Consider the following 12,463-nt stretch of genomic DNA (forward strand, 5'->3'; position numbering starts at 1 on the left):
ATGTTTGATGCAGAACCTCAGTCAGGACAGGGGTCGCACACCCAGCACAATGGGCCCAGGCCGGCACCTGCCGTTCTATGCCCAGAGTGAGAGGTGGCCGCTTCCCCTCGCAGCTTCCTGGCCACTTTTTGTGGAGCCATCTTTGGGCTGACACTTGGGAGTGATGACAAGAAGGAGAAAATCTATCAGGAGTCCCTGGGACCCTGATTCCGCCTCCTGAAAGGAGGAGGGGCCTCTCCTCGATGCCTGCAGAAGTGACTGTGTTGGAAGATGCCCTACCAGGGAAATAGACACATGAGATTTAACACCGCCTGCCCACACCCACTCTTCCTTTCTATTTGAAGAAATATTATTTTGTTGAGGAGCAATTCCCAGGGAGACATAGATGTCTTTACAAACTGAATTTTTATAAGAAATGTCTGGGTTTGGTTTCCAGAGTTAAAGCCTCTTTTTGTGTCCACATCCCATTTTCAGGCGCAACAAGTAGTAAAGACACCCAGGACATTGTCTACGCCCGACAAAAGATTGTCATCGTGGCCAAGGCCTTTGGCCTACAAGCCATAGATCTGGTGTACATTGACTTCCGGGACGAAGATGGGCTGCGTAGACAGTCGAGAGAAGCCGCCGCCATGGGCTTCACTGGTAGGATTCTGATGATGTCTTAGAAGCTGCATCTAGATTAGCAAGTGCTCTGGAAAAATAGAAATTTAGCCAGGAAATACATTTCTCATGTCCTCAGCGATCACTTGTAATTATTCCACAACCTCCAACATGAAAAGGCCAAGAGCATAAACCACCTGCCAAATCAATTGTCAGCGTTTTCTTTGGCTCTGCAAATCAAAAAGCAAACCCTTGTTTTATTTTTTCTTTATATTCATTGCCTTTTTCCTCCTGTCCTCTTAAGAATTTTAGTACAGTTTTGGCTGATCCGAGGGAAGCTGCTTTTACAGGAGTGTTTTGGAGTGAATTGCCATAAAAAGTTGGGTCCATGCGTGGATGAAAATTTTCTTAAAATACCCAACATGTTCATTTATTTCTGAAAAACAATTGCTGATGTCCTTCTATAATTTGTTTTTTACTCAGAACTAGTTTTTTGTTCTTCTGCCACTTCAAGCCTCTCCTACCTCCCAGTAAGTGAGCTGGCGACACGGCATCGGCTGGCAATAGGAGCAGCAGGTCCCTCTGAGCTCGGCCTGGGGCATAGGCAGGCAGCTGACGATTGGCTGGTCCCCTCACTCTGCTCCCCGTGGGCCAGGGGAGCAATCAAAAATTGGAGTGTTTTTTTGCAGCAGAAATCTATTTTTTGAAAAACCACAATAATTTCCTGTGCATAAACACACATGTGAATATATACACACACAACCAGCAATCACAGAAAATACCATGTGTTCTTTTATTCTTATTTGTTTTCACACTGAAAGTTCCAAGAATATTTATACTAGAAATATACTCAAATAATAAGGTGAAAACAAGCACTGTGCTATCCCTATTATAGATCTTTGGGAATTGTATCTCGTTAAGGGTTACTAAAAGAACAGTGCCCTCAAACATAAACGGTATCTTTTTTTTTTTTTTTTCTTTTGGTACCAGGGATCGAACTTGGGCCTTTGCCCTTGCAAGGCAGGCGGCGAAACCACTGAGCTAAATCCCTGGCCCCATAAATGGTATCTTAATGGGTGATGCTTTAACCTGAAATAAAATTGAAAGATTTAGAAAGCAATATAATAGCCAGGCACAGTGGCACACACCTATAATCCCAACCACTTGGGAGGCTGAGGCAGGAGGATCACAAGTTCTAAGCCAGCCTGGACAACTTAGCAAGAGTCTCAAAATTAAAAATTAAAAAATAAGAAGGACTGAGGATGTCACTCAGTGACATAGTGACCCTGGGTTTCCTTCCCAATACCACAAAAAGGAAAAAGCTGTATTATCAACATTAAGGTTGTTAGAATTAAAGCTCTGACATTTGCTTTCTCTGTGTTTAAGATAAAGAACTAAAGTAAACTAAGCCCCTGATTTTTAAAATTTAAAAAAAAATGTGGTCTGTTACAGAGAAATATTTTTTCAGTGCTACAAACTATCATTAAGTGAATGTTCCCTACATTTAAGTGACTGGCAAAGAAAGGCGCCCCTCCCTCTGCCTCCTCCCCAGGCCTGAGCTTGTAACCTGCCTCTTCCATGACCGGGCCAGGTTGTGCCCCAAATGGGACAGTTAGAGAAAAGCTCCATGAAATCTATCTAATAGACCCCGATGTTGTTGGCCGAAAATGTGTGGCTCTGGCTGCCAGGCAGCCAGATGTTGCTCCGAAATGCGAACTAATTCAATAAAAAAGAGAAAGCCCTGGCCTGCATCCCCAGCCTTGGGTATAGGTTTCCTCATCTTCCTCTGGAGTTGTGTTTGCCCCAGAGCTTCGAAGGGAGCTTGAGGGGGTCCCCAAGACAGAGGACTGAATTAAATTGGTCCCCAATTCAATCGCAGGAGACAAGTGATTTCAAATCAGGTTTAAATTTCTAGACTGTGCCCAACTCAGCACGAGGAACTTATGGACCTGGCACTATTGTTTCTCCACACGGGGAGCATTAAATCGCAGAGAAACGGAGGCGGGGCACGGGAGCCACTGGAGCACCGTGCCCAGAGTGCACTCCCGGGAACGTGGCCGCAGACATGGGCCACACTCCAAGGCCATTTTGCGTGTTTTTTTTTTTTCACAGAGAAGGTCTTTGTTGTCCCACTTATATTTCTGCATACTAATCAAAGGTAATTAAAAGTTAGATTATTTATAATATTTTAAAATGCTCTTTTACTGAGTATTTTAGACCACTCTCTATTTGTACTAATTGGCATTTAATTGCCATACCTTGGGCCTCACACAAGAAAGGAGGAAAGAAAGGAAAAGAAGCAAAAGAATAAAGGAAGGGAGGGAGGAAGGAATAAATACTGTGACCCAATTCTGAAATATCTATCTGAAGCAGGTGAAAGAGTTAGAATCCAGGGCTGGCACTGTGTTATCTGTAATAGGTACTGGTAAGGAAGACTCAATCTGGGCTATAAAGATATTCTGTGCTTTTAAATATATATAGTTTTTCTTAATAAGTCATGTTTAAAAGTTAGTCATATACCAACTGTACGCTATGGTTTCTTTTCTGCAGTCATTATTTCATAGTGTCACGATCCATATTGATTGATTTTAAATCAATGCATTGGCTGTATAAATAGCCATTAACTTTGAGAGTTTTTTTTTAATAAAAAGACACCCAAACTAAATCTAGGGATAAAGCTTTACCAGCTGACTTAGTCATTACAGTTACTCCAGTACTACATGCTGAGAAGAAAGATTATAAGTATGAAGCACTATAGGTTTTCTTCTTTTTCGCAGCCTTTTGTAGAAGACAAAAATGACACCATCATACAGTTACCTAAAAGACTTGACAGGTATTGATTTAAAGCAAGATATACCAAGTGGTACTGTAAAAAGGATTTCATGGCCATAAATTTTAATGTTGTCCAATTTTGCACCCTCTCAGTAACTTGTCAATAATAACTCTTCCGGATAAAATATTTGCTCTGTTCCCACATGGCATGCAAGCCTGTTATACAGTTGTTGGGATGTAGACGAAGGCTACAAAAGAGATCCTCATGTATTTTTTTTTTTTTTTGTACCAGGGATCGAACTCAGGTCCTTGTGCTTGTGAGGCAGGCGGTGGAACCACTGAGCTAAATCCCCAGCCCAAGATCCTCATGTATGAATGTACATGGATTTCTAAAATCTCACACATCTTAAAATTAGCCTCACTACCAAAATACAAGTACTTGAGACCCATTAAAGATTTCACAATATTTTCAGGAGTTTCTGTTTGCTCCTCAAATTGTAGTGCCTCAGTCAAGAGTTTTCCATGAAACTTGGCTTTTTACACATCAGTGGAAATTATGTACATAAATTATGAAATTCAAGACTAACAGTTAGTAGCAAATGACTGATAGAACTGACAGCCTTATTAACAATATTGTAACTATTAGATTACTTAAATATTAAATACCTACTATTTGAAAGAGCTCTTGTTTGACATCATTCATGTTATGTTTCTAGAAATTATTCTTCAAATAATTTAATCTTTACTTATATAGATTTTTAATGTATAATTAGCATGCCAACAGATAAGAAGGAAATAGCAACATGAAGGTGTTTTAATTGTGCCACAAAAAAGCAAAGATGTTTTATTTAGCCACTTACATTCCTCTCATGAAACACTAAAACATTTTTTAAAAAACATTGTTCCTTTTTATTGGACAAAATAATGACAGTAACGTTTTAACATTTGGCATTTTATAAAACATCCAGCATGTAGTCTGTACTGACTAAATGTTAAAACAGCTATTTCAAATGAAAAGCTAATTGATATACCAACACATATACAGAGTAAATGCCCATTAAGTGTATATTCATTTTTAAGGAACCAAATTATATCCATAACCTTATCATGTAATAAAATATAATCTCATCATTATTGTAACAACATTAAATTATGTTGCATTTTATTAATGACCTGACTAGATTCCAAACTTCCCTGATTGACAAATTATTTTCCTAATGACAATATGATTTCACAGAACCCCTTGACTCTTATGTTTGTATGATGTTTTTGTTTAAAATCCTTAAACTTCAAAGCAAATCACAAGTATTTTTTAGATATTTCTATAGAAGTAATATTTCTTCTGGGATGTGTAAGTTGCTGTGAAGGAGAAAATAGCCAGTCTTCGTTCTATAAGCATAAAGGGGAAATCTGGATATTTTGAGGCTAGAGAAATTTTCTGTAATTTTTTATTTTAAAAAATTAGAATAATCTAGAGGTCGTATTGTTCAAAATCTGCCTTCTATTTTACTGTACTGAATATACTATTTTTATTGAAATTCAATTTTCTGTTAGGGATGAGAAATGACACATTTTAAAGACATGTATCATTCATTATAAGATACCATTTGACATTAATATAGCCATAACACCTGCCACAAGCCCTATGCAAACTGACATGCCATTCCTACAGGAAACCATGGAATGTGGTGTCCTCCCTCATAATAAGCAAAAGAGAACTTAGAAAATTTGAAAGAATTCTCATTGAATTTAATTTTCCTTTAACTCAAGATAATCGCTGTAATTTGTGGACATCATCCTTTAACATTCAGTGAGCTGCCTTGGCATCCACCTGTAACTAAAACTGAGAGGTAGCTGCTCTGAAGTGGCCCTCACAATGCCTTCCATTATTGTACCTGTTCTTACATGCTATTCTGGAAAAGCCTGCCTGATGACAGGTTTGGGATTTTTTTGTTGTTTTCTTTTGTCTTCAAAAAAGTTCTAAACTCGTTATTTAGCACACCGTCTGGGGGACATTCAGGAACCTTTTGTGTGGACACATCTTGTCTTAACATCTGTCAGTGGTACAAGGTTCTGGTGATATTCATGTCTTGTAGGTAAGCAGGTAATCCACCCGAACCAAATAGCCGTGGTCCAGGAGCTGTTCACCCCTGCCCCCGACAAAATCCAGTGGGCGGAAGAACTGATTGCTGCCTTTAAAGAGCATCAGCAATTAGGAAAGGTAAATGTTTTGTTTCCAAATGTTTTGTTATGTTTTGCCTTGGCTGGAACTGGTGTTTAAAATACTGTGCGGAAGAATTTTTAAAAATATGTGTGAATGGTTTTAGGAAAACTCATTGTATTTGGTGGGGAGTGTGAAGAGTGGAGCAGACACCAGATTCATCATCTGAAGGTAGATTCACCCTTCCCCGTCCCTAAATATTTCACTAACAGCTTCTCAAATCTCTCGTTTTATTCTTTCCATAAAATATCTTGGCAGCCTTAGAGAAAATAGAAGTCTGTTTAGTTTTTCCTCTACAGACTTCAATGCAGCATTCATATGAAAATAATTTTAGATCAAAGTGAGAGCAAGTTGTAATGAAATAAACACAGTTTGACCAAATGGTTCTTGTGGAGAAAAGAAATAAATTTCAAGTTATTTTAATTTCGGGGGGAAAAGTACAAAAATCTCCTTCGGTTTAGTCATTTAAGAGTAGGAGGTTGTATGTGTGTTTGTACCAATTTCTGGTCCTGCGATTTGGATCGAATGGAAAGCAAATTAACACTGGAGTATGGTTGTTCCTAATTTAGTGCGTCATTGAGCCCGTTTCCTGCTCCGTGGGTTTCTGCTATGTAAATATTGCAGTGGTAATGCACAATCTGTCTCCACTTTGTGCCAGTAACACTTAAATTAGGTGTCGCCTGAAGGAAGATTTTATGCTAGTTGCAGCATTGTCAGTTAATTATCTTAAAGGTTATTTGCAATAATACCGCTTGCCTCTTTTCAAGAGGATAGGAAAGTTACATTTATAAATCTATGCCAGAGGTAATCTCCAAACTCAGCCTGTGACTTCCATAAGGGATGAAGTTTCCGTGCTTTCAATGCAAATTACTTCGGAAAGAAAGAATATGGAAAAATTATTAAGGATCTAAATGTTAAACAGTCTCCCTTGCCAGAAAAAAAAAAAAAGATGAAAAAAACCTGGTTTTCAGGAGTGAAACTGTGACAATCTTGTGAGATGCATGCGAGGAATGTCCCTTGCACTGTCTCTGGCAACAAGAACACCTGAAAATCCTAAGCCTTGCAAAAGTAGGTAATATTATTATTAAGTGGGTCATTCCCTATGGACATCTGCCTTCAACCCTGCCCATGCATGCATGTTCACACACACACTACACACACACACACACACACACACACACACACACACACAGGAGCTCATCTTTGCATAAACTCACAGTTAATATCCCAAAGCAGAGTATGTATGTTACTTTGGAAACACCCAATTTGGACATGTACCAATTTCATGATAAATAGCATATTTCATTTCACATCCACAGTGGCCATCAGAAAAATAATGCATTTCATAGAAAAATATTTTCAAACTGACAGTGTATTCTGTGTCAATTTCTCTATCTTAACCCAAAAATCACAATCTTGCATGAACAGACATAGATATTTATCTAGCGAGAGGTGCATGGACTCTCATTCCTACATGCAAACCCCTCCACTCCCCTCTCTCACACACCTGCCTGCAGACACACACACTAAATGCTTTATGTGCCTATGCCAGCTGAGGGTCTGTGTGCGATAAACACATTCTATTGAGACAGGAAACTGAGGCAGCCCAAGCTCCATTTAGATGACAGACAGCACAGTTCCAGTCTAGGCTCGCATTGTCCCCATGAGCTGTCCCAACGGGGTCTGGCGTTGGATAGCATCAGGGGCCGCCACCTGGCATGGTAAACAGTTAGGCTATGGGAGAGGTCACCCTAAATTTCAGCAGCCAGCAAACAAAACTCCAACCAGAAACGTGCTTTTCCTGGCATGTAAGTTCATGAATGAGGAAAACAACCTTTTCCCACTGTGCCTAGAAAATACTGTTCCTAAGGAAAATTGTCCCAAAGTTGCCCCTGCCTGTTGATGAGGGCAACTTTAATGTTAGATTCTGAGCTGTTCATTGTTTTTTGTGTTTTAAATAAGAGATGCCCCTTGTTGGGGCAGAAGCTTTCACAGCAGTGTAGCGGGACAGCTTTTCCCAACACACAACCATAGAAACTAGAGCAGAGGAGAGACTGTTAGGTCATTTCTTCCCTGGCCCGTTCTTGGAAGTTTGTTTCCTACAGCAAATTCTCCTGGTGCTTTGTCCAGCTAGGTTTAAATGATTCGAGTAATAGGGCTTCCAGTAGGGACCTATGGTTATTTTATCCAGTTAGCATGTTTCTTTCACTTTACCTATAAACTGGCTGGTCACAAAAATTGGGCCTGCGGGTAGGTGACTCTGGGTCATGAAGAGTTCTTGGGGTTTTAAATAGTGTGAGTTCTGTTTGCAAAGATTTCATATAAATAGGCTGCTTAGCTGGTGAAAGATATTGCCTCCGACAAACATCTAATCTGTTTTATTTCACATGTGAATCACATGTGATTAAAACATTGAACCCTCAAATACTTTGTCCAGACCAGATGCCTCTCAAACATGGGAAACTGATGGCTGGTGTCCCAATGAGACACTCATACATTTCTAAGAGACCCACCCTGTGCCATGAAAATGTCACCCAAGTTGTGTTTTTAAGTAGAAATGACCCCAGAAGGCAAAACTGTGTATCTTTGCTTTCTTCTGCTTCTATCTCAAATTCTACCCAAAGACCAAAGACATAGCTAAAGTTCATCCTTTTTTTTTTTTTTTTTGTACCAGGGATCGAACTCGGGTCCTTGCGCTTGCGCAGCAGGCGGCGAACCCACTGAGCTAAATCCCAGGCCCCTAAAGTTCATCCTTAGTGCTGGTCATTTGTGTTTTCTATAGTAGTGGTAGTAATAGTAATAATAATAATAGTTGTTTTGTTGTTGCTATTGTTCAAAACTTAGTCTCACATTTTCTTCCTGTCTTCCCTCTCCAAAGAACAAAAATCATGGGAATCAGATCATGAGCAGATAAATTCTTGGGGTTCAGTCTTTGATAATCCAAAATTTTATTTTATTTTAATTAGAAGTTCTATGGAAATAAAGTTTGATGTCTCACAAAGAAAAGAACACTTTATATTAAAATAATAATAACTCATGTAATTTCTCACTGTTTGGCAGGCACTGGTATTTATGGTGGCACTGTTTTAGTTCAGAGATTTTCAGGCTAAAGAATTCTGCCTGCCACAGTGGTCCCCAGTACTAAGAATGCATGCAACAGGCTCATATCAGGGACTTCAGGTTTCTTTCTCCTATTAAAATCTCTCAGAAAAGCATAAACTCTCTACATAATCTCTGCCATTTTAATTCCCAGAAACCAAAATAGTTTTAATTTAGCTGACAAAGTTGTGACGTATCCAACCCTAATTTTAATCAAATTGATTCTCCCATCCTTCCAGAAAAATGTATTTGGGGATATAACCCACATGTCATTAATTATTCTAGCTTCAAATTATTGGGTAAAATACTTTAGCCAGAATGAACCATTCCCATGTGGTTTGTTTTAAATTTATAAAGGAATTTCTAAGAAGTTTATTTCATTTTTGATGTTATATTTTCATACTAATGGTAATTGCAATAATACGTGAAAATTCTCCATTCAGAACTCCATTTAGTATTGACTTACTAAAGAAACATGATTTTTAACAGTTCTTTTTTTATCAACTAAGAACTTTATACAGTGTTAAAACTGGATAATTAAAATAAAAGCTTCTCTAGCAAATAATTAGTCAAAATTGGTATCAGTAGCAACTATAATTTGTATAGAAATGAGTACATATAGCTTACATGTTAATGCAATATACATGTATTTTCAAGTGTATTTGATAATGTGTATTTTTTCACATCTATATTATGAACTAAATTTTCTTCTTATTCATTTATTAGACAAAAATGACAGCTAAAGGAGACAGCTTCTTTTAAAAATGATTACTAGTCATAGGAAATCTTACTATCAGAATTTGGCATTTCTTTCTAAATGGCAACTCTACTCAAAAAATGTGAATAGCAAAAAAAAGTGATAGATGTTTAAAGGTATTCTGCTAGAATATTCCTATTTCTGCAATATCTGGCTACAAACATGTCTTTGCTTTATTTTCAGTTTTCTAACAAGTATTCTGTTTTATTCATATCATTGCTGTAAGTGCTTTATTTGGGTGGAAGATTTCTTTTGACTTCTTCAGTATTTTTCATTTGTCATAGCTTCACAAGCTGGCTAAAGACCAAGGAAGGCGAAATGTTTCATCTTTAAAATCTAGGTTCAGTTAACAATTACAAGGGCCAGACACAAAGTCACTACCTGACATAACAATTGTAAATATCACACATAACAGAAACATTTGAAATTTCACTCATGAGAGAACAATGGTGCAAATTACTGGGCTAACAGTATAAGCACATCCTGTCTTGGATCATAAATTAGGAACTTGTCCCTTAATAAGGAAAGAAAACAGAAAGTAGAAAATTACAAACAGTCATAAATCCCCCCTCCCAAATATGAAGGCAAATTATTTTTGAAGGTATCTGATTGCGGCTCGCACACCTTTCATTTTTGTTGCCAAATGCAGGGCCTTACAAAAGAAATACTGTTCCGTCCAGATGGCCTCTCGAAGGCTCCCTCAGAGAACTCAGACAAGTCTCTCTAGCCAAAAATATTGTTTCCGCTTATTCAAGTGCCAGAAATCCTACTGCCACTCTTTCACGCAGATCAAATAAACCATCTAAAGATTTGGTTGTTGTCTTTGTCAACTGAAAGGGTTGATTCCACTAATAGATGACAATGTATCCTCCCACCCCACCACCCACAGCCTCTCCCCCTTTATTTGTGAGCAGGAACACTCAAAATCAGAACCAGGCAATTTCTGGGGAAAATGAAAGGTGAAACGACAGAACTCCACTTTGGAGAATCCTAATAATTGCTACCCCCCACCCCATATGCCCTTGTTCATTTACTCTTTTCAAAACTATATGCAATAATTTTGACTTCAAAAAAGCTAATTCTTAGAAAAGCCAAGAGTCTGCCAATGGTGACTTTATGATTGGTTTGATTAACACAAAACTGCAAGTTTTGAAACAAGGCAATTAAATGCTAGTGCTGATCATATCCTAGTTTCTGGGGTTTTTAGTGTTAAGTGGCTGGGTCAGTATTAGAGGAGAAGAGAATTTTTATGTAGGTGAAATCTGATAACTTTTTAAGTTGTTTCTTTCATCCTAAAATCATCTTAAAATCTACTTTAATCAAAATATTTTTTCTGGTTTATATTTTTCAGAAGTTTTCCATTCCTTTTTTATTTTAAAAAAATATTCTTTGATCTGGATTAAATCTCAGAAACTGTCTTATCAGCTCCTTCCGGTTGATGACAGAAATCCAATAAGGATCTGGAAGTTGCCCATGGTCACTCAGGGCCAAGGTGGTGACAGAGTTGTGACCAGAATGCAGGGCCCCGTTGGTTAAAAAAAAAAAAGCAAAGAAAGGATATGGACATAGTTAGCATAAATATGGTTCCAGCTGGGTTACTATGAATACCCGTGCTCATGACTAAACCTGGACAGAGCCTTAAAATATTCCATAACGATCAAAATGTCGCTCCCTCTGCCACCCTGCCCGTCTCCTGTCCACCCACCCTGTCCCCCGAGGCCTCCTGGGTCGGCCCTGCCCACCGCAGACCCCATTCCCTCTCCTCCCATCCATCCAGTCTCCCAACGTAGCCTGGAAACCGTCAGCCTGAGCAGAGAACCCGTGGCAAGGAGGCACATGAAGCCCAGAGCTGACTTCGATCTCACTCAAAGGTCGCACCCCCAGTGTCACCGCACCCAGCTCTGCCCGTGGCTACACCTGGCCTGGCTTCCGGTTCTGAGCGCAGGGCGCAGGTGAGGGCAGGAAGGGATGCTTCCGCCTGGCACCTGCTCCTCTCCTCTCTTCCTCCAGTTCTCCCTCCTCTGTAGCTACGTCCAGTCCACGCGCGTCTCCGTCCCTCCTCCCCTCCCCGGAGCTGCCTCCCCTCTCGGGCTCTGCACCCCCTCTCCGCACCCCACCGTCCCTCTGCTCCTATGAACTCCTTACTCCAGAGGAGGTGACAGCACCCCTTCCCTTTCGTCGTTGTCGTATTTATTACCGAATCTCATCCTCCCTTTAATACGAAAAGCTGGCAAATGGAATTTTATTAAAATATCAATCAGGCATTTCTACAATCCTCTCTTTTCTTCACCGTGAAAAAATGGGGCGATTTCTCCCCGTTACTCTAGAGAATTTTCTCTGTTGTGCCACATACCTCCCTCAGCATCTTGGACAGAATGAGGTACAAGAAGCTAGAGTGAGTATTGTCCATCTAGCTGGTTTCAAAATTTCTAGCAATGCTGAAAAGGAATTATTGGATCCACTTTTAACAGTGTATATGATACTGACGTTTTGCTGCTTTCTAGAAAATTTGAAAGAAAACTTTTATTAGTTGTTGATCATCTGTTGTCCTTTTAGAAATGCATCAGCACACCAGGTGTGATAGTGCACCCCTGTAATCCCAGAACTGTGGGAGAATAAGGCAGGAGGATCCAAGGTTCAAGCCCAGCCTAGGAAACTTAGCAATACCCTGCCTCAAAATTTATTTTATTTTATTATTATTATTATTATTATTTTGGTATGGGGATCGAACTCAGGTCCTTGCACTTTCGAAGCAGGCAGCAAAACCACTGAGCTAAATTCCTGGCCCCTGCCCTCAAAATTTAAAAAAAAACAAAACACTTTTTTAAGAGTTGAGGATGGAGCCCAGTGCAAAGGCCCTGGGTTTAATTCCTAACGGGGGGGGGGGACATCATATCTAGGTACAGTGGTGCAAACCTGTAATCTCAGCACTGAACGAGGCTGAGGCAGGAGGGTTATAAGTTCAAGTCCCACTTGAGGAACTTGGCAAAACTTTGTTTCAAAGTGAAAAATGT

At 39.4% G+C, this 12,463-nt stretch overlaps 1 protein-coding gene and 2 long non-coding RNA genes across 7 annotated transcripts in view; 1 reads left to right on the top strand and 2 right to left on the bottom strand.

The window, feature by feature from the left end:
• The window catches only part of Clybl (citramalyl-CoA lyase), a 225,499-nt gene that overhangs the window by 201,004 nt on the left and 12,032 nt on the right, over positions 1-12,463 (top strand). For 4 of the 5 annotated variants that reach the window (XM_004858621.3, XM_004858622.4, XM_087193076.1 and 1 more), the window contains exons 6-7: positions 475-642; positions 5,469-5,593. In XM_004858621.3, coding sequence (XP_004858678.1) covers positions 475-642; positions 5,469-5,593 — 293 coding nt within the window. Of the gene's footprint in view, positions 1-474; positions 643-5,468; positions 5,594-11,226; positions 11,722-12,463 lie in introns of those variants that run through there. The other variant, XM_087193078.1, reaches the window with a different exon arrangement.
• Positions 1-12,463, bottom strand: part of LOC147823456 (uncharacterized) — a 99,464-nt gene that overhangs the window by 26,218 nt on the left and 60,783 nt on the right. The gene's annotated exons all lie outside the window — the stretch shown is intronic.
• Positions 1-12,463, bottom strand: part of LOC106010579 (uncharacterized) — a 53,954-nt gene that overhangs the window by 12,199 nt on the left and 29,292 nt on the right. The window lies entirely within an intron of this gene.

This window comes from Heterocephalus glaber, unplaced genomic scaffold (assembly GCF_053883595.1).
Source record: "Heterocephalus glaber isolate CG9 unplaced genomic scaffold, H.glaber_assembly_v1.0 deba00001579, whole genome shotgun sequence".
Lineage (NCBI taxonomy): Eukaryota > Metazoa > Chordata > Mammalia > Rodentia > Bathyergidae > Heterocephalus > Heterocephalus glaber.